Source organism: Falco biarmicus, chromosome 10 (genome assembly GCF_023638135.1).
Source record: "Falco biarmicus isolate bFalBia1 chromosome 10, bFalBia1.pri, whole genome shotgun sequence".
Classification (NCBI taxonomy): domain Eukaryota; kingdom Metazoa; phylum Chordata; class Aves; order Falconiformes; family Falconidae; genus Falco; species Falco biarmicus.
In genome coordinates, this window is record NC_079297.1 from 18,508,149 (window position 1) to 18,530,288 (window position 22,140).

General features: G+C 52.4%; 2 protein-coding genes across 6 annotated transcripts in view; one reads left to right on the top strand and one right to left on the bottom strand.

The window, feature by feature from the left end:
- Positions 1 to 17,596, bottom strand: CEND1 (cell cycle exit and neuronal differentiation 1). 5 transcript variants are annotated; one of them, XM_056353550.1, is made up of 2 exons: positions 17,481 to 17,596; positions 1 to 4,801 (listed from the first exon to the last, which is right to left on the bottom strand). In XM_056353550.1, exon 2 carries the CDS (start codon positions 4,624 to 4,626, stop codon positions 4,225 to 4,227), a length of 402 nt encoding a protein of 133 aa, XP_056209525.1. In that variant the 5' UTR covers positions 4,627 to 4,801; positions 17,481 to 17,596; the 3' UTR covers positions 1 to 4,224. The 5 variants fall into 5 exon arrangements, with proteins under 5 accessions (XP_056209525.1, XP_056209526.1, XP_056209524.1 ...); XM_056353551.1 differs by lacking the exon at positions 17,481 to 17,596 and adding an exon at positions 17,336 to 17,467; XM_056353549.1 differs by lacking the exon at positions 17,481 to 17,596 and adding an exon at positions 10,944 to 11,031.
- The window catches only part of LOC130155795 (NACHT, LRR and PYD domains-containing protein 3-like), an 11,834-nt gene continuing 6,684 nt past the window's right edge, over positions 16,991 to 22,140 (top strand). The window contains exon 1 of the mRNA XM_056353483.1: positions 16,991 to 17,092. The gene's annotated coding sequence lies outside the window, so the exon portion shown is untranslated. The remainder of the gene's footprint in view (positions 17,093 to 22,140) is intronic.

Consider the following 22,140-nt stretch of genomic DNA (forward strand, 5'->3'; position numbering starts at 1 on the left):
CTCAGTACGAGAAAAGACAACTATTTATTTAGCACAGCGAGTTCAGTCATTTAAGCCGTCTGCTTTGACAAATTTGGTTTCAATCTCACTTCAATTCTGAGAGAGGTGAATTTGCTCTTCTCAGCCTAGTTCTCGCTGGATTATTTTTTTTTTTTCTTCCTCAAAATGAAACCACTGCACAGCCTGGCACATTAAGGCAGAACAGGAAGTGTTTGCTAAGAGGATGTCATTTGCAAGTCAGGACTGGAGTGCGTTGCCCCGGCTTAGGAGCTTGTATGACATCTACGCTTGATCTACCCGACTCAAATCAACACTAGACCCACACTTCGAAAAGCACTACAACACAGTCCAGTATAGTTAGTTCAGTATAGTCTAGAAGTGCCTTATTTTAAAGCGAGTAGCCCACACTACTATCCAGGGAAGGGAACAGTAATTTTGAGCTTCTAGCACAAATGGGCACATCGTACATTCAGCAGTTCACTAGCCATACATTCTTTGCACTAAGAAGAAACCAGGACAAAAAAAGGAGTTCAGGTGCTGCATGGCATGATGCAAATGGCACAAAAAAGACATCACGGACACTTTGTGTGAATGCAGGGGAACAAATGAAGGGTCATCCCCAGGTTGGGTTGGTTCTCCCCACCCCCAGCTGCAGTCATATAAACATACATGTATGTATACATACATATGCAGAATATTCTTCAAGGCAGGGCGGTGTATATACACATACACACAAACACAGGTGTTTTCCAAACCGAACTGCCAAAGAGGTGGGTTCCAGGTAGTGAATCTGGACAGCAGACAGCAACGCTAGGTGATGACAGTAAGTGGAAAACCCTTTAGGAATGGGACACACGATGTTCACTGCCTGGGGAGGGTTCACGTGCGGTTACATACCCAGCTGGTGAGCTGCGGTCCCATCACCAGCTCTGTGGTGTATTTCTGGATGAAATTGGCCTTGCATCTGAGTGCTCTAAGGGCAGGGGGGGTTGGAGGTGGACAGAAATAGTTAAGGCTCATGTTGGCTGAGAACTGTTTTTTCCCGCTTCTAGAAGTTGTCAAAGGTTAAGTCAGGGAAATAAAAACACTTTAGAATGCAAAATAGGAGACTCAAATGAAGCAAGTGTTCCTCTTTCCTCCCCTTGTATCTATCTATGCTGGCCAGGACAGAATAGATAGATGCCCTCTCTGCAATGTCGTCACCCACTGCTAAAACAAATAATCTGTGCCCAGGTCGGAGAGGGAGAGAGCAGACAGGACAGGTAGAGGTGTCTCTTGTTGACAGAGCTCCCACTTGAAAATGGAAGTTACTGTCTGAAAGTCACCAACTTGCTTTGGCAAAACATGAATCAGAGCAGGAGCGACTGGTTTCCCTTCCTCATGAGTGACCTAAGCAAAATTTCCCTACAGCCAAGAGCTTTGTGCTTCAGAGATCTGAGGGAAGAGGAGCCCAGGAATAGCCATCCCCACATCCATGCCCTGTAATTTGGATGCATTACTCGGTACCCAGTGGGCACAGGCCCCTCAGTCACGGAGATCAGGTTCCTGGCAGGACCATACTGCGGTTTGCTTCTGACTTGTGCACTCACATTTCTCTTGTGGGGAACCAGAATGCACAGTTCAGGGTGCAAGCAGGAGCAGGGGGAGCTGGTATGCAATGGGGTCCCTCCCCAGTCTGGCAAAAGGACATGCCTCGGGCACTGCCAGGGTCCAGGGGCTCTGCAGCACTCCCAGACCCCATGTGTGGATGCAGCAGCCTCACTGTGTCCTCTTGCAAAGCCCTGCCACAGTCACTGCCAGGGAGCTGTGCTAGCACTGCTGCTGAGCTACGTTCTCTCACATCTCTGCTTTCCAAATACCTTTCCTATTCCTTCACTATTGTTTGCCCTCCACTCTCGCCCCTAAAAATAACCTTTGACTATCTGCAAAACTGGGTGAGGGGAAATCAGTTCTCTAGAGAAAGTGGCATTATAGCAATACCCCGCCACAGACCCTTCTGCTTCAAATCGGGTAAATTCTCCAGGCTGTGACACACTGCTGCAAGGAGTCACATCCACAATACATGCAGAGTGCTTTAAGCTGCAGGATTTCACCTGGGGCTGTAGCACTCATTCCAAAAAAACCAACATGCCCAGCCCTGGCTCTTTACTGGTAGAGGTAGGCATTAGACTCCAGCTTTTTGCAGCATGCTGTTGTTCAGAAGACAGCATCTGACACTCCCAGAGGCTGGGCACCTTTGGGAATACTCCATGAGCAAATGACAAAAAGGGGAAAAGAGGATGACAAAGTCCACCATAGGCATGGCCAGGCCGCATCAAAAAAAACTGTTGTTTGGGGAAGCCATGTGCATTCAGCAGGCCAAATTCTGAGGTAAGACAGACAGACATGAGCCAAGAGAATTGCCAGATAGGGTTGTACACATCTACCATCTTATCCAGTAATCCTGCCAGAAGCAGACACTGCAGAGGCAGACCCTGAGGAACTTACACCTTTCTCTAGCCCTGTACCCACTGAATGTATACATCCAGGCTCACTTAAAGGTGTATGGCTTAGGCTCTCTAACTGAACTGTCACCACCTCTTGCTTATCACTATAAAACCCTGCCCACAGGCTGCAACTGCCACCGAGCTCAAGGCTCTGTGGTTCTGACCTCATCTAATCTCTGACCTAATTTAAAAATGAGATGTAAGGTGTTTCTTGTAAGACTTTTTTTTGCAGTAGCACAGCAGTCAAGAGTCGTCTAATGGAAGCTTTCAGAATAAGTTCTGCCCACCAGAAGGGCATCAGCTGATGCACTAAACAGCCTCTCTCATCACCTGCCTTCCTTCTCCCCCTTGCAAGGTCTGGCTTTAGAGCCAAGGTACTCACCCATGAAACCAGGCTGCTCCAGAGGGCTGGGAATTTGTTTCCATTTCCCAATCGTGGAGGAATCACAAATCCCTGCTACTGCCACAGGAAGGAGGTAAGCAGTTCCCCCACGACAGGTGGGCTTCCAGTGCCCTTGAACAGGGTTTCCCTGGTATAAAGCAGGTCAGTGTTATTCTCATGGGGTCCATGTGCTCTCTGTCCCTAAAACCAGCTCATGTCTCCCATTTTTCTACCTTCTCATGTACCAAGAGAGCATAGTCTTCAGTGGGGAAAAAAAAAATAATCACGTGAAAGGCCTGATCCAAAGCCCAGAGAAATGAACAGTGAGAGTCCAGCTGACCTCAAGGGAGTTTGGGCTGAGGCCATAGCATCCTGCAAAGCCCAGCCTAACTTTAGGAAATACTAGATCCAAAACAAAGTCTCTCTATCCCCACACGCTGCCCATATGACCTCGGCAAGCCACGAGAGCCCGCAGGTTGCCTGCCAACGTGCAAGAAACCAAGCAGGTGGCAGCTGCTGCCTGCCCAAGGTCAGCACAGGACTTCGCGAGGTATCTCCGTGCACTGCTGCCTGTGCTGTCGGTCAGAGCACAGCCCTGCTGCTCGCTCCCCTGGCAGCTCAGCCCAAGAAATGACTTGATGCCATGTCCCAAGTTGCTGCTCAGCTCCACCATGCTGCAGCCTCCGCCTCCAGCTGCAGCCAGCCTGTTTTCTCTGGGGCACTTTCGAGTTGGGTTTTTAAAAGGTGGGTTGATGAGCAGCAGGTACACAAGACACCTATTAGGGATCACGCTTTGCTGTTTGATCAGGCAGCTGCCTTCTGCCTGCAATTGCCCATTGCTTCCCCGGCATGGAACACCAGCCCAACACAGTGACAGGCAAACTGGGCCTTAGCACTAGGCTCTGCCTCCCCTTCTTTACCACAACCCAACTTAAAAACAAACCAAACGAACCAAAACACAAAGCAGGGACTCTGGATGGGACGTAGAACACTTCAGACTTGAAAACAGGGGACTGCAAGAGAGGTGGGGGTGTCTCCCAGGGAGGACAGCAGGGGAGGGGAGGGGACACCGTCATTTACACTGATCAGGAGAAGCTGTAATCTATACACAGTGGTATAAGCCAAGATATATTACATGAAAGAACACACTGAGTGCATGGAGTTACCCACACCGGGTCAAACTGGCACAGTTGTCTTGAACAAGACTCTTGGAGTTGCAGTTGGTGTTTGTTGACCTATCTAGCTCACTCTAGATATATATATAGAGAGATATGTATAGAATTTTTCTGCATGCATTTGTCTCAAAAGGAGCTGTACAGCTGGGTTGGGTTTCTCATCCCCACCCCGTCTCGGTCTTCATTTTTTCCGGGCTAGGAACGCCACTCCCACAATCACAGCGAGTGCAGCCACCGCCACTCCTCCGATGATGATCAAGGGCTTCATGTTGTCGAAGATGCTGCCTGGTGACTCCTCAGAGCTGCTTCCCTTGTGGTCAGAGTCAGGGGACTGGCTGGTAGCCTCTTGTGTCTCCGTGGTGGCAGGGCTGGGTTTCAGGCTGCTGTGGTTGTTCACAACGGCGGCATCACCACCCGCTTTCTTGGTGGCAGAGGTGGCAGTGGCAGGAGCAGGCTGCTCTTTGGGGATCTCCTTCTTGTCTGCATTCGTGGCAGGCCCAGGGTTGGGCTTTTCTGGCTTTCCAGAGCTGGGGGCCTTGGCGTCGGGTTTGTTTCCACTTCGGACATTGCCTTTGGAATCCATCCCTCCGAGTGCTGTGGGTAGTGACCGGATGCCACGTGCACGGGGCTATCCCAGCTCTTCTCTGGTGCCTGGCTGCTGGAGAAAGCAGAGGAGCCACCTGAGCTCAACCCCTCAGAACAGATGTCCTGGGATGACTGTCACACTGGCAGTGTCCTATCTGGACATGATACAGCACCTGGAAGAGGAAGCAGAGCAATGAGAGGTGAGCAAAAGGACAGAGCAAGCCAATGCCGCTCTACCTGGAGGCAACACAGAAGACAAAACTGGGAAAAAAAAATGTTGTCTTTTTCTTTAGTAACTGTGAGCTGCATTCAAAGCATCTCCTACAGTGCCTGCACCTGCAAGAACATCAAACAAGTTGGACTGACTATTGTCTACGGCTGCCACAACTAGGCTCCGTGTGCAATCAAATCCATCCTGGCCATGTATGCAATGTCATTTGTCAGTGATGGGAGATACTCATGTCCAAACAAATAAATCTTACTTATCAGTTGCTCACCACAGCTCCCTTCCTCCTGGGTAAGGAGAGAACATTTTGTTCTATGAGAAAGCAGATCAAGAGCTCCTCCCTGCTCTCTCACCCTCTACCCTTCCTTTTGCAGCATTATCCCAAGTTAAGCTTAGGCAGTGGTTAATACGTGATCTCGTGTGATAGTCTGCATCCAGATGGGTACTGCACAAAAAAACCCCAGGATTAGTTCCTCAGTTATCACAGGTATCAGAGCTATAAGGATTATTGCTGTCAGTGTTTCTGGTGCAGCTACAGCAAAATAAGGCAAGCGCCAGATCCTCAGCTGGTGCAAACCAGTGTTATTGACTGCAGCGCAACCGCATGAATTTACTGTAAAGCTGGATCTCACAGTGATGGAGGGATCTCACTGCCATCTCCTCCTTGCAGTGGTTAGCTGGGCTTGCCTACAGAGCTGAGCAGGATGCTAGGTGTACTGCAGGCGATGGGCTGGAGCCATTTTCCCCAGGGAACTGAGAAAAGCAGTGGCTCCACCCAGAGAATCCAGCAAACAAAGTGGTCTTCAAAGGGTTAAAAAGCACACCGAAACCATCACCCCAGCAAGCCTCCCTAGGCAATCTAAGCAGGGTGAGCCAGAAGGAGCTCCCATGGCTATACCCCTGCCGGGCAGCTTGCCATCAAGCAGCACCACGTCAACTTTGAGCTTGGGAAATTATGAGTAAACAGGAGGCAACAGTCAGAGCCGAGTTGCCTGCTTCATTACCCCCCTGCTGACCTTCAGGGCTGCCAGCAGCCTGCCAAGAGCTTTCTGCCCGCTAAGTGAAATACGAGCATATTAGCTGTCTGGATTTAGAAATAAAGAGGCTCCTCAAAAACCTCTACAGATAGATGCTTCTTTCAAAGCAGCTCAGAGTGCAGATCGCTCCTTTAATGACAGGCAGGAAGAAGGTCCCAGGGTTGCAGCAATGGTCTATGCTGCTGACCATTCTGGGAAACAAGCTAACAAATGTGGTGGTATAATCTTCATCTAGGCAAAAACACTGGCCTGGAGGAAACCTACTCATAGAAAATGCCAGGTTTGGGATCAGAGCAAAGCTGGGCAACATCTTATGGCTTGGTATGAGTTAGAAGCTCCCCCCAACCCTTTCCTGCCCTCCCTTGTATGCTCTTGTTTGATGGCCACCATCGTCTTCAAGGACAGTCAACGGGAGTTGGCAGAGGGAACCGCAGCACTGAAGTAGTGTCTGTCCTTAGCTCTCATGCTGCACCAGGCATGGTGACCACGACACCAGTATGCCATATACTGAAAAGGCTGTCTGAAAGGTGGGCAGTTCCTCATTTGACATCTGGTACAATGGTGACACAAAGAAATAGTACGTGGAGCCCAAGACTGGAGAAGGCTTGGAGGTTAAAGCAGGGAGAGTCAGATTCATCACGCCATAAATATTAAATTACCTGCTTAGTTGCTTTGATATCAATTAGCTGGGCTACTCACACACTCTCTAGTATTTGTGTGGTTATACTACATGAACCAAGTGTTACACTTCTGCTGCTTTCCCTAGGAAAGCTATGTGCAGCCCACAGAAGTGGCGGGGTAAATCACCAAAAGGGCAAACTGGCCTCTTTGAGAAGTGAGGGCTCTGCACAGCCCAAGCACCTCACAGTTTATCTGCACTCCTCCTTGATCATATCTGGTTTCCAGATTCCTGGAAGCAGGAAAGCTGGTTTTGCTCAGAGCTTATGCTGCACCATGGAGCTTTGTCCCGCAGCTGTGCCCTGCACTGCTGCAAACAGCTCATGAAAGAATCTTTTGATTTCTAAATGAGTTTCCACTAAAAGCAGTGCAAGCCTCTCGTGAAGGTTAGAAAAGGTTTTAAAAGATTTAGAAACCAAACTAAGCCCAAAATAAAGACCAGCATTTCTTCAGCATACACATGAAAGGACTTTCAGTCAGTGGTTTGCCATCACTGGAACTAGCCACAGAACTGCCCAGCATCTCTCCAGACCCTTTGGCTTGCTTGAGCTGCTGCGGTCAAACACCACACCAGAGAAGCTCAGCACCTTTTCTGCCCCCAATGGCTGCAGCATGGCCACCAGAGCCACTGCCCAGGTCAGCATCATGCTGGCCTGCAGCCATTCGTGCCAACCTCCTCTCCTCCAGACCCAGGGTGCTCTGGGCAGCACATCCTCTTCCATCATAGCACCTAACCCTCTCCTGCACGTTATTAGCTACCTCCCAGGCAGACTCCCTACCTTGGGTATCATCCCTTCTTTCCTTTCACTCTCCTTCCCTTTCAGTCCTGTGCTTTAAAGGGCATGACCATGTGCTCATCTTTAAGCACCTTTATGTCCCACAGGCTGAAAATAAAAGTGCTTTCCTCATTTTCAAAAACAGCCTGCACATACAGGTATGAGGGTATTTTCCCCAGCCCTTTGTCTCCTCCTCTTCCCTCATTCCATCACAAAGTTTTTTCTCTAATGGCATGTTTCTCTACCTTTGCTTTCTTCTTTATAGCTCCTCACATCTATTTATTCCTCCCTTCTCTCTCCTCTTCAATTGCTGTCTCTGCCTGTCTACCCATTCCTCCCCCCCTGCCTCCTACACAGACAGCAGCACTTGGGAATAAGGTTTTGTGGGAAAGAGATTTAATTCCCTCCCTTCCCTGCTCCCCCCAGCTGTTTCTTTGTTTAACAACCTCTGCCTTTTCAGGGAGGTTTTCACTTGCCAGCCACTAACCAGCTCTTTCCCAGGCTGGGAAGAGGGAGCAGAGATCAAGAAACCAGTGATCATGGAGAAAAAGGAAAAAAGGAAAAGACAAGACTTCCAAATTCCTGCTGCTGCAAGCAGCAGCACACAAACATCACAGCTCTCCTGGGATGCTTCTGGTTGTTGTAGCTCTCAAGGTCAGTGCAGTCAGACTCACCCAGTGCAACAAGCTGGCCTCAGCCAAAGCAACAGGGCCGACGTGAGGAGCAGCTTTCCCCAGCTCCCCAAAGGGCACCTTTTCTGCCTCACCACCCCTCCACCCCACCCCCAGCAAATACATCTATTCATCCGTCTCCTGTGTGCAGAGATGAAACCTGCATCCATCCTGCACCGAACTGAGCAGATGACTCAGTGCTTGCTTTACCATATCACCATTAGCAGGTCCTCTTCCCTCTGCACAGACCACCCCCAGCCCCATAACCTTCCCCTCGCTGTTTCAAGCTGGAAGGGACAGCCAGCACCTCTGTGAGACTTGAGCAGCTGCTAGAGGGTTGGCGTCTGGGGTGCGGTGGGAAGCTGCCCAGCACCGATGTGCCTGGGGTCACAGCAGTGCTGAGCACAGGGCACACACATCAGGGTTTCTCCCTTCTCCGTGAAAAGGAGACAGTCTCCATCGGGTCCTCAACTGTGACACCACCAGCAAGAAAGAATTCAACCAACACAGCAGGGTTATGTATCTGAATTTATACTTCCAAGAAAGGTCCATCCACACACTCCAGGTGTCCTCCAGTTGAAAACATCAGTCTTAGATATAGCTACTGACCATGCCCAACCTGTAACAATGCTGTGCAGAAAGAGCCAAAGATGGCAGAAAAGACCTATATCCTCAAATCTTCTTCCTTACCCCCTAATCTCCCCTTCACTCCTTTGTCATTCCTACCTGTCTGGAAAAAAGGCATGAAGATTTGCCTTTTTGGGGCAAAAAGGAGAGTTCTAAATACCAAAGCCCCATTCTCTTAAGTATCATGGCCTGTGTTGGTATTTGAGCAAAGCATTAAATGGGTCCCTATTACCAGGCAAGCATCACTGCTCCTTCCTGCCTTATCTCTGCTGTCAGCCCCAAACGCCTTAGCCTGAAGCAGCTGAACCATGGCAAGGACCGTCCCGTAACTCTGCATCACTTGAGCCAGGCATGGCAGCAGTCTGCTTAACGCTCATGGGTTGGGGACAGAGGTTGTCCGCAAGGAGACAAGGCAAGCAACCAAACCCACTCTGAATTCCCTTTGAAATGACACAGCTGGAAGTCAGCAAGAGCCGAAAGCACTCAGCAGTGCTGGAAGAGGTGGCTTTTGCCTCTCGGGATCAGGCCCCTCCTTCCTGAAGCTACAGGAAGACTTTGAACCTGAGAACACACCACCCAACGCAGTCCTCATATTCTTCAGTCAACTGCTCCTACACCCACACAGCGAAAGGTTTTCAGTGTCATGGAGGCAGAATATATGCTGAATACCAATTAATTTCAGGTGCCTTCAGCAGGCTCTGTAAGTCTCAGCTGGCATGTCTGCATTCGGTCATTTAAGACCAAGCTGGCTTTCCGAGGGACAGAAAACGGCCCTCTTCACAGGCAGCTTCCCTTGGCGAGTACAATTTGCACCTGCCAAAGCTGGCTCACAGGACCGAATCACCATCACAGGCTCAGGCGCCGGCACCAGCTGGTAGGTGGAGAGCAGGTAATTTTGGACCGAGAGCACAGATTTTGTTCCTGTGGCAAACTGCACATGTAAATAATTAAAATTAGAATTTGGCCACTTCAAAGAGGCACCTGAAAATACGTCACTTCCTGAAAAGGGAAAAAAGCAGCCGTGTTCTGACTGCAAAAGGCAAGGCAGCAATGAGCTGAAATGACTGGGACTGTTAGAAACCAGGGGTGTTACTGGGGGGATCAAGTGCTGCTGCAGGCTTCCTCTGTGACCTTTGCGTGTCATGCACTCTCACCTTCAGTGGAAATCAGTGTGATACAGGGGGCTGAACTCACCAATGTGAGACCCTCGGATGGAAGACAGCATGGTCATAGGAAGCATTACCATCACCAAAGAGATCTTGACTGAAATGGTCAGAGGAAAGTCAGCTGGAGCACGTGGCTGAGGAGTTCGTGATGTGCTGAGGAAAGTGCCAAGTAAAAGGCAGCCTGTTCTGACATTCTAAGGCCTCTCCAAAGAGGTCTGGGGTTACTGGCCACAGGGCAGTGCTGGTTCATTGCCACTTGTTATGGCAAAATGAAAAAACCAGGGTGCCGTCAGGCACATTGTGCTGGAGAAGGGATTATTTCAGGGAGCCACAGGCTCAGGGTTTGGGGTGTCCCTCCTAAGAGCCTGAAGCTGAAGACTGTTCACCTTCCTTCTCCCAGAGATCAGCAAATGCCTCCGTGCACCATAGTGGCTTGGAAGATTGTTCAGACAAGGAGGGCCTGTGGGCATAGGCTGAAAGGAGCAGACTACAGGAGGGGTGCAAGTCCTGGTTAGCTCAATTGAATACCACGCAAGAAACCATCAAAGCCTATTTAAAAAAAAAAAACACACAAAAACCAAAAACAACCAAAGCCACCAGGATTTGTCCCTCCACAGCTGCTAGCTGAAGGCAGAGCTGGAATCACACTTCTGACTTATTTTACAGTAGAAAATAGAATCAACTTGCTGACTCACACCAGGCTAGCCCTACTTTCGGCCCCCCCTCCCCCCCATGAGCTTCACCTTAAACTCACTGGCTGAAATGTAGCACCTCTGCCCATCACAGGGTTTGTATTAGTCACCGAGGCATCCCACTGCTTCTGGAAACCCAAGGAGAATCATCAGTTAGTCATGTCTTTTCATTTATGTAGCCCTACTTCTTTTAGTATCTTCATTGGAGCTGTTCAGTAGCTTTCGTCCCTGCCTTCCCTTCCTTTGGCCACAAAAACCCCATTTCACCAATTGTTTCTCCAGAGATGCCCTCTTCCATTTTCCCAGTTACTCCTGGAGTACTGCCTCTGCTCCAGGCTGAACTCCAAGTGCCTGGCCAGACTCAGACCCAACAGTTTAGACTGACCAGGCCCCCATCGCTTCTGGAAATGCCTTGCCTGACACATCCTAGCACCCCACTCACCTGTTCCCCGGGGCACTCATCCCCAGCCCACAGCAGATGCAGACTGCTAGCGCGGTGGAGGGGAGGGATGAGCAGTGGCTCATCTGTGGGAGGCTGAGCTTGCGCAGCAGCCGTGCTTTGCAGGAAACGAGGAGGCCTCACTTTCCATCTTGCTCATTAACTTGTGCACACAACAAACAGACCTTTGCTCTCCATAAAGAAATACCAGCCTGCACAGCCAAAGGTTTCTCTGGCCCAGCAAGGGGAGATTCTTCCCCGGTGCTCTGCCCATCCCACAGGTAACGGCCATCATGGCTGGTCAGGCTTCTCATGCTGCATCAGCAAGCCCGCAGAGGGCTTGTGGGTAGCATCAGTGAAGAGAGATCAAAGATAGGCAAGGCCCAACTTCCCCCCCCCCCCCCCTCCCCAAAGTACTGATGGCTCCAAGGGGGTCAAAGCTTGAGCCCTTGACCTTCTTGTCTAACCCCCAGGTAATGCAGCTTGGAGGACCAGACACTGTCCTTGGAAAAAGTGTCCTCAGGGGTCTGTGCCCATTTCCTCTGCTGCATGGGGAGTGATGGGTCAGGGCTGGAAGGATTTGTGTTCAGTGCCCTGCCCCATTCCAGCCTCCTCCTGCAGCTGGGCAGCGCTTTTTTCCCCAGTGCTTCAACTCCCCGTTTCCAACGGGGACAAACGGCACTTCTCCCCCGTTCTGAGCTGCCAGGGGAATAAACACACTAAAGGCAATGAGATGCCAGGCAAGGACCTAGGGTAAGTGGCAGCAGAGTAGTGTGACTAAGCCTTCCTCCCCATCTTCAAGAAGTGCTGTGAAGACAGATGAGGTAATGCAGTGCCTCTCAGTATTACCATAAATATTAAAAAAGCTTTACATAAGGAGCTTGTGTTCGTTCAGCTGCCGTGGGCAGCTCCCCAAGGAGGATTTTAGCTCCCTTACGGTCTATTTTGGCTCCCCACTCCTGACGCAATGCACAGCAAATGTGACAAAACACCATGCAAGCACAGCAATAGCGTGAGTTACTCATCATAGACACTTTTAAACAGCCAGAGTGCACCAGGACCAGGCGGCGCAGGGAGATGGCTGCGTGTGCCATCCCTCCCCCAAGCCAAGCCTTGGAGACAGCAGCACCAAGTTACAGTAAACGCTGCTGACCCACTTCACTCTGATGAGATATTTATGAATCCTTTTCCCAATCTGTTGTTTGCTACCCCCCACATCCCTCCCCCCAGCCCTGGATTAAACATTTCCCTCTCAAACCAACCCTTTGAGTCTTGATGTGGAGAGCGTCAGATGCTGAAAGTATTTTCACAGGCAGCAGCAGCAGCTTCAGATCGCTGCCACAGCGGGAGATTTGCCAGCAAAGCCTCTACGGCTGCGTCAGTCCTGCGGCTGCACCCAGACCCAGCGTTCTCCTCACCTGTCCTGCTGGTCCTGGCAATGACCAGAACTGCAACCATCACTCACACAGCCCCAGAGCATGGCCAGCCTTGCAAGACCCTACTCCTTGCTCCCTGTGCCACCGAGACACAGCAAATGTCTCTCCCAGCCTGGGTGATGCATCAGCATTCAAAGGTCAGGCTATACCTGGCACCATGGTGAGGTGTGGGAACAGGACAGGGTCCTGCTGCCCAGCAAAACTGGCTTTGCTTCACATCTGCAAAGGGAATGGCTGGGGGGTGCAGAGCCTGGGTACACCAGTGGGCCACCAGCTGCACAGAGAGGAGGCAAAATGCCAGCTTCCAACACAGGTGCCAGTGTCTTCTCCAAAGGCTGCCCTGCCACAGCCCAACCACACTCCCCATGCAGGTGACACAGCATTTTGGAGCCCCACAGCCAGTCTCAATTCATTCCCCACCAGCACAAGCTCAGAAAAAGGCTAAACAGTCCTTTTCTACACCATGACCTCTGCAGATAAGGTCCGAGCTAAGCGTCATGCCTGTGAGCCATGCTTGTCCTGACCCCAAAGATCTCACTGGGATGGGCACCACAGACATTTTATTTTGTGAGGTGGAGGTGACAATGCAGGGACACACATCCCATATCCCTGCTAGAGGTTTTGCTTTTGTCCTTTTGGGTTTTTAAGCCCAAAACACAGCTCTAACTTACACTGTTCAGGCACTCTGCCTGTACACAGCCATGTACATAGAAAAACACATTGACATCTCTGTTCTGTTATCTTCTCTTGCCCTATGTGAAAATAAAGCAATAAGAACCATGAGAAATGGTAAAACTGACTGACTCTGCCCTTAAACCTGCAGCATCAAGGGAAGGACAACTTGCTGCAGCCTCACCCTGCCCTTCAGCAGCCCCACGGTGAGCTCCCTTTGCACATTTCCTGCTGCACCACCCACAAAAGCTCCTTCCAGGGCACCTCACAGACCCAGAACCAGCCATTTCTCTGCAGCCACACAGCTTGAAAAGCACTTGGAGTTCACTTCAGCTTCCTGCCCACAACTCCGTTAACACTATACAGGCTGCTGCCAAAAAACCCCAACCGAGCCCACTCCTTCCCTCCTCCACCAGTGCTTGCCATGGACGGTCCCAAAGGGGCAACTCACCACCCCAGCACCACGCTGGCACAGACACACGACCGGCACAAAGCCCCTTCTCACGCCTCAGCTCAGGGCTGCCCCAACACACGGCAGAAATCAGGAAAGCATTACCAGAACAGCCTTGGGAAATACAAGACTGGCACCACTGGAGAGTGTGAGACACAATCACGTGCTCTGACTGATGCCCCTATGTGTGGGCACCGAGTTACAGCTGGCATGGTCCTGACCCACTGTTCATAGGAGAATTCACACCTGGCAAGGCTCAGCCACCTGACCGGTCACCTGCTCAAGTGCCACCAGCACTGGTGATGCAGCGGGACCAGCTGCACTCTCAGCTGCAGTTCACAGCAAAACCATTTCTAGAACTAGAGATAATCTGAAAATACTTCAGGGAGATTAGGTTGACAATGTCCTTCTGCTTCAAAACCTGGCTTCTCAGGGTTGTAACATGCTGCACAGGCCCCCGAAGGGGGACTATCATAACTAGAACAATTTCAGAGCCCCTCACTTTGCTGTGCTGTCCCAACTTTACTCCTGGCTTTGAGCCCCCCCTCAGACACAAAATCAAACAGTGTTTTCCCACTTTATAGCTCCATTTTTTTGTGGTGGAACAAGATGGTAGCTTTTACCCTTCAAAAAACCAATGAGATGTTAGATCTTAAGCCTCTCCCTGACAGGATGGAGCATCACTTACCCGAAGACAGAAATTTAGGGGAACAAGGGAAAGGATCTTCTCTGGATGACTTTTTTTTTCCCCTATGGCAGCTGTTTGACAGGACACTGGGTCAAAGCACTGAGGTAGTTTCAACGGGGAGCGATTCAGGCGATGCAGTGGAAGATGCGCAGCCAGCAGCATGAACCACAGAACCTCTGTGTGTATCCCGCATCCCAGGCTGCTGTGCCACCCCTGCATCCTACCCTGGGCACCTCCCCACATCTTGGCTTTTGCCACACTCAATATTTCACAAACACTCTCATTTTGCTTCTTTATAGTGCTTTTCTAGCTCTCCCAGAGCCAACAATTCAATGCCAGCAACTCTGTGGCACTGGGGATAAGCTACTGCACCGATAGGTGGCAAATCCCTTCCTGAGGATGGGCTGGCACCTCCTGTAAGATCAGAAGGGAGGCCACCAGGGCCCCACAGCCCCAGCAGAAGCTGGCCCAGCAGCCTCCTGTTGCAGCCCTGCTATTGCAAAGCTAATTATCACACTTCCAACCAGAACTTCATAGCTCGGCACCAGTGACACCCTCTCCACCACCTGGAGGTCTGCACCGCCTTCGGCTCTGCTCAGCCATCCTGCCAGAGAGCTGCTTGCTCCAGGAGGGAGGTTACTGCCACTCCCAAAACGCTCAGGTCTCCCCAGGGAATAAATAAATCAGCAATTCCCCACAACATCCACCCTAACACCCCGGCTGGGGCCGTGCAGCACAACTCAATTCTGCTCAGCACCACGATGTCATCTTAGGAATAACGTTGTGGCAGGGTCAGCAAATGTTTCATGCTTCCTTTCTGCCTCTTGGAGAAGGGTGAACAACTCCCTTTCCACCACAGAGCCCTGCTCTTTGTACTGAGCCTGCCAGCACTTGGGAAACTGCCTTCGGCAAGAGGACAGATGCTCCCCATTTGGGGTGCTGCACCCCAGGCAGCCAGGAGCCGGTAGCCAGACAGAAAGGAAACCAGCCTTCTGCAACAGAGCTGCTGCGGCCTCTTCCTGACAGTCAGTGGGTCCTGTATCTCTCAAATTTAGTATCCACAAGCAAAGAAGATCAGGGTATCTCTGATACAGTAAAACAGCCCCAACCAGTGCAGTAAGCAGCAGCAAATTTAACAACTCTCTTCAGTTTCTGGGTATCCTAAACCCATCCCATTTGACCAATGCAGGACTGCACCAGGCTCTCACGGCATCACCCCCCCGTTCATGATGCGGCCACCAAGGAGGCAATTCTGCATGTGCAGAGACAAGTCCTGAATCTGCCAGCCCACAGATCTGCAGGCATCAGCCTGAAAACTGTTGCTTTGCAGCTGAAATGTAAGAAGCCACTGCAGGCAGGCAAAGGGCCCATTCAGCCCGAGGCAGTGACCTTCTGTGGAGGCTCCTGGCACGCTCTGGGGTAAAGCCCATCGTTTTCCTGGTGCGACAAAACCAGAGCACTCTCCCTCCCTGCAGAAAACTGGGAAGGATCTAGGGAAGGATGGCCAAAGCTCCTCCAGCACAGAAATGCTTGCTCAGAGAGCTCCATCCCTCCCCTCTGCCCCATCCCCCTGCCCTCGCACATGATCAAGGATGGGGAGAGTGTGGCAGGGCGCTCAGTAGCCCCCGGTCCTGGCAGCCTCCCAGCGGAGGGAATGGATGCAGAGGGATGAATATCTGCATTTAAGGGGATTCTGGATTTTCTTCCCCCATCCTACCACAATATCACAGGGTTAGAGACTGGTGTTGGACACTGTGGCTGAAAACAGAAAGATGGAAAATGCTGAAGGTCAAACCTGTGAAGGTCAGACTTTTGGAGGTCAGTCCCGAGATGGAGCAGGGAGCTCAATCCAGCATAAGTCCATCCTCCCTCTCCCGACAGCATCCTGCCCAAGCCCCACCCAGAAAAACAGGGCTGCGACAGGGAGGGCTTCCTCCCATTGCCCCAATGCCAAAGTTTCAGTGGGCTTACCTCAATTCAACAATAAAAGTCCTTTTCCTCTGCTCCCCGCCCCCCCCCCCCAGAAGTGACCCTAAACAGGAGCAGGGACCAAATCAACAGGTCTCTGCAAACACACAGGCATGGCCAAACATAGCTGTGCAGAGGCAGGGACATCAGACTGAAAAGCCCAAGACATCCCCCATCCATTTCATGCCTGGAAGCACACACACCTGGATACAGGAGCCCTGGTCTAGTGTCCTCCTCCCTCCTACCCATTTGGTGCCACCTCCCCACAGCTTAACAGGTGCTATTGCCTCTGTCCTCCCTCCATTTCAGGCTTTTTTGGGCAGATTTCCCTTTGTGAGCTCCTTTCCAACACCAGCCAGGGGGCCATAGCAAAGGATACCCCTTTTGATCTCCAAGCACCTCTGCCCAACAGAGCAACCCCCAGCTCCTTCCTTGGGAAAGGGGAAGGCTAACGGCCAGGGCTGCTGGCTGTGCCCAGCCACGCTTTGCCTCCAGACTGACAGCAACAAAGCGGAGACGTTAAACCCATCCAGGCAGAGCGAGAGGCAAACAAATACCACCGCCCATGGAGATGGGAGAGGAAAAGCAGCTGGAAGCCTGATGGAAACCTTTCGGGGACGTGTACAGGCTTTGCTGCCGAGGCTGGGAGGTTTCAGCCGGGGATGCTGCCTTGCCTCCCCTCCTCCCTCCCAGCAGCCCTGTTTCCGGCACATGGCCGACTCCGCTTTTCCACGCTCAGAGCCCTCCTGCAGCACCAAACCCCCGTCTCCATCCCAGGCCAGCTGCCATCCCCCTGGCTGAACCCCTTGGCAGCCAGCGGTGGCCAGCCCGGTCCCCTGGCTGAACCCCTTGGCAGCCAGCGGTGGCCAGCCCAGCTCGGACCGACCGGGCAAGCACGGCACATCCCATCCCGCCGAGGCAGCAGAGCAGACAGCAGGTACGCGGAGGCAGCGGCGGAAACGCCTTCCCTGGCTGCCTGACCTTCAGGGAGCAGGAGCGGGGAGCTGGGGTGGGAAGGGAGCTGCTTGGGGCCAGCCATCCCTGCTCCGCTCGTTATTTCAGGTGGGAAAGCAGCACTGTCGGGTGTTTACGGGGAGGCTGTGTGGGAATGCTCTCCCAAGCCAGCCGGCTTGGCATCCCCGGCCTCCCCCCGAGCAGCTGCAAGGAGGCAGGCACTCACCTTGGCCAGGTGGATCTGCGCCTCTGTTTTGCTATGTCACCCCAAGCAGGGACGCTGAGCTGGCCGTGACAGCTAGGGACCCCTGGCAGCTCTGTCCCCTCACCCACCGGGTGCCAGCGTGCGCGGCGGAGGCAGCAGCCCTTACCTCCTGTCCTCCGGCCGCCTGCACCGGTCACACCTTGGGAGCTGGCTCTTGCGCAGAGAGGAGGGAGGGAGGCAGAGCAAGGAGGGTGGGGGGAAACTTGGGAGTTTCCCACAATGCACCTCTGCAGACTGCATGAAGATGGAGAGCAGGGAAGGAGGGGGGAGGCAGCGCTCCAATCCGGAGGGAAGGGCTGGGACTTTGGGGGGGGTGGGGGGGTGGAGGTGGGAAAGGGGGAGCAGGATGCTGAGGGGGGCTGGCGGGCGGTTAAGGCAGGCCAGCTGCATCTCACAGCCCCTGCTATTTGGCTTGCTGGCTCAGCAGTTCAGGACTGTGCCTGCAACACTGACCCCCCTCCCGCTTCGCTCACCCCTCCAAAGCCCACCTGGGTTTGCAGCAATTGCAGTGAATATAGCCACAAAGGAGTGGGGGAACACACCGGGGAAAATGGGGGGAGAGCCCAATAAATTGGGATGCTTGTGTGTAGACAAGAGGAAAAAAGGTGTACGGGGCTCCCCTCGCCAGGATAAGGGGTTTCCAAGTGTGACAGTCTCCCAGCAGTGAGTTAAGGAGTGGCAGTGTGCCTTGCCAAGGAAAAGCTCTGCATGATGGATGGAGGAAGCTAGAACACTGTGCCTTGGGGTAGTTTTGTGCCAGTTCTGCTTCCCTTCTCCCCAAACCCTCCCTTGCCCCAGCAGGCTGGGGTCCGGCTCCCCTTACAGATCTGGTGCCAGGTCTGTGAAGGACGGCAGGCAGCCCAAGGCCAGGTTGGAGCTGGGCACACAGCCCGGTCCCGCTGCGGAGCCCTGTCAGACACCCAGCCAGGCTGTGCCAGACACAGCCTCCTCCTCCTCCTCAGCCGCACCGGCACTTCGCAATGTGTTGGTCAAAAGCCAGCACCCCCCCTGCCACCACTTCCCCTCTGCCAGCCGGCCATGGGTCCCAAATTCACATCACTGGGGTCAAACCCTGCTCATACCCCAGACTGCAACCAGATCCTGAGACTGGCTAGAACTCTTTTAGCCCTTATTTCCTAAGTAAATCAGGTTATGTGATGCGTGCCCATCTTCCTCCATACAGTTATTTGGGACCCACTGACCAGCTTCATGCTACTTGGTAGAAAGTGTGGACATCTTAAGGACATTATACCCAGAATCCCAGGAAGAAACAACTTTGTCAGCTCAGCCACTTGCAGAACAACCCACTTTAATTCTGCAGCTGCTGTGTTTTCCTCTCTCCCATAAACAGCAGCCAAGCAACAGCTCAGCCACAAACATACTCAGTGCGGAAGGGCAGAAACTCCAAAGAAAATCGGTATTTTCTTTACTGACCCTCTCTGGTTCTGCCAGACTGCCCACAAGAGCCAAGGCAGTGTGCATCTCTGCTTACAAATACTCAGGCTGATTAAATCCCACCGTAAAGAAAAACTGTTTTTGAAGGAAAGTGCAGAAAACACAGGGGCTGGATGTGAGAAACCCAGACCTCCCAGAAAAGGCTGTGCTTGGAGGGGCTGGTTTCAGATGCAGCTACCAGCATTCCCTCAGAGCAGGGATGAGCAAGGTTATCTGGATGTAGTCCTTGGCTTCAGGATCCTGCTTGGCTGAGGCAGGCTGGCACAGACAGCATCAGCTGTGGCCGATGCTGCTGTCCCCTCTGCTGCCTGTCTGGTCCCACACCCAGCAGTGCCAGCCCCCCTGCCGCCCCTCCCAGCTGTTTTAGGGACTTGTGCCAGGCACAGCCAAGACCATCCAGCAGCTGCAAACAGCTGCTTCGCCTCTCTAATGCCTCCCAAATCTCTTGATCTACTGGCAGCAGCAGGGACAGGCTGAGTTTCTGCAAAGCTCATTAAAACCTGTGATTTAATGCAGGAGAGACACCCAAGCCTCTGCTCCCAGGAGCCGAGCACCGGACTCAAAAACCTTTTTGCTACTTCTACATCAGGCAGAAATAGCTGCGGCCTCTGTGCCTCCCGCAGCATGGGAGGGGGGAGGGAGCCTCCAGCAAGCAGAAATTGCCAGCTCCAGTCCCCAGAGCCTGGATGAGCTGAGGCCAGGGCGTCGTGGCCGTGATTTCCTTATGTTCACACATGCTGTCTCTGCCTTAGGAGATAAACAGACCCATATGATACCTTCATATGCCCTAGACTTTTTGAATTTATGATATTATATGCCTCTGAATTCAAATGGAAAAAAATATTTTTACCAATGTAGAAAAAAGGAAGCAGAGGAAAGGAGCTGTAAAACAAGTAACCTCACTCCCTTGTTGTAGAGGGGGGGAGAAGCCAGGAAAGCAGCAGCAGAGCTAGGCAGCACTCAGAAATCCCCTGGCACCACGCACGGGAAGGGTCTCCTGCAGCAAGTGGGTCACATCCCCCCTAACGCAGCATGGGAGAGTGCCGGCACAGGCACAGCAAGCAGCAATTCAGATTAAGACATGGCAAGGTGAAAACAGCTTTTTCAAGGTCAGATGGAGAGGGAAATCTTTAGAAACCATGCCGCAGGTTTTTCCTTCTTGCTCTCAGCTCACAGCGTAGCCCAGGATGAGTTAGTGGAGGGGAGAACAGCCCTGGCTCCTGGGGAGCCCCCCTGCAAGCCCTGCTCTGGTGGGGGCTTGGTGGCAGCAGCATCCCTGGGAAGAAACATGGTGTGCCCTGCACCGTCAGAGAGAAAAGGTTGTTTCCAGACTTTGTGTCCTGCAAGCAAGAGGGACAGGATGACACAGGCTGTGAGCAGGGACCCTGAGCTAGATGGACACAGCTCAGCCCGTGGTGCCACTGAAACAGGCTCACTTTGGAGCCTGTGAAACCCTGAAGGGACATTATCTGGGTTGAACCAAGTCCCTGCTAGCTCTGCCCTGCCCCAGCAAAGCTGCTTCCATTCCCTGGCAGCAGGAGCCACACAGCGCAGACCCCACAAGCCCTGCCACAGCAGTGGCACTGTGGGCAAAAGCTTGGCTGCCAAGGTGTTGTCAGTAAAGTCTGTTTCGCCCCCTCCTAAAACTCTCAGTGTGCCTTAAAACATCCTTTCCCAGCATCCCTCAAAGGCAGCTTTGCTAACCACATGCCCCCCTGAAGCATTTTCCATCGTGCCTGGTGGGAAGGCCAGCCCCACAGAGCTGCAGGTACTCTGCAGCCTCAGCTGCAAACCCCCACCTGCCTCAACCCCAGTTCCCCAGCCCCTGTCTCCTCCACAGGGTGGGTTTACATCCCCCCACCAGCCAAAACACAGGTTCCCTGTTCATAAACTGGAGCGTGAAGAGCAAGTCACAGGACACACACACACACACACATTTCACCCCTGGGCATCCCCAGGGGATCCTTTCTCCTTTCCAAAAGCCCCAGCCACAACCCATCCATGGCTAGAGAGGAAGGAACAGGCTACACAGATGCAAAAACCTGTGGACATCTGGGCAGCAGCCACTTCTCCTTACCTCTGCACTTCCAGGGAAGCAGGGTGAAGGACATTTCTCACAGAGCAGGGGGGCTTGCTTGTTGTTGCAGCAACTGAAGCACTGCCAGGCTTAGCATCCTACACAGAAAGTTCTTGCAGTGAAAATACAAGCCCACTTGCCCCTGAGGGGCTATTAATAGCCTCAGAGCCCTGATCCACCTCACCTGGAGCCTCCCCACCCACTGCCAGGAGTGGTGGGCTTCATTTCCCTGGGCGCTGGCCCTCTGCCCAAGCAGCGCTGCCAGGAGATGTCCTACATGGGCTCCAGCTCAATGCTCATCTCTTCCTTCAATTACATGGGTTTATAATTTCTCAAGAAACATTTTATTGAAAGTAGTCCTTAATGATTTCACTCTGAGCAGTCTCAGCTTCTTTAAGATACAAGTATTTGTATGGGGGACCAGAAGGTCCCACTGATGCAGCTGGGCGATGGGACTTCCCACAGAGCAGGGTTTTCTGCCACCCTCCAGCAAAGCCTGTGTCTGTCCTCTCACCCTCTGTAACGGCCTTTCTCTGGTTTCTGTGTTGCTGACACAGAAATCCCACCATAAACGTCTGATAAGGGTCCACGCTCCAGCTGTGTTCTAAAGTAACAGGCTCTTTGCTGCTGCACCAAAAGCCCACTGGTACCTTCATATCTCCCGGGCAGAACCTCAGGGCGGCCCCCAGGGTCCCGCTGCAGTTGGCACACAGGCACCCATCCGTATGGGCAGCCCCGGGCCCAAGCCGCCTCCGTAGGGATGACTTTGGCCAGCTGGGAGGCGGCAGAGGTGTAGGAACATCACGGTGTCCTGCTGCTGCTCCTCTCAGCTGCAGTATCACTCCTTGCAGCAAATCCCATCTTTCCTTCCCATCCCATTTTGTCATATCTTCTCCTAAATCCTTTAATGCTCTCCAGAGCCCTTAATATCTTTGATCCATTTTTTTTTTCTGAGGTACTAGCCCAACCCAAGCATCTCCTATTCCTCTGTCCTGCTGAAAGCCACAGGTCCTTCTTGGCCCATGTCAAATTTTCCCCCTTCTCCTGCATCCAGGCCACCATTCCCACTGCTCTGTTTGGCCTCTACCAGCAGAGCCCAGGGAGGCTTTTCCCGTGCTTGGACACCGAGTTCCAGCCACTCAGAGCCACCTGTGCCTCACCAGCAAAGGGCTGATGGGGTAGGGTATCGCATCCCACTGGCACCTTCGCAGTTCTGCACTGGTTCAGAAAAATC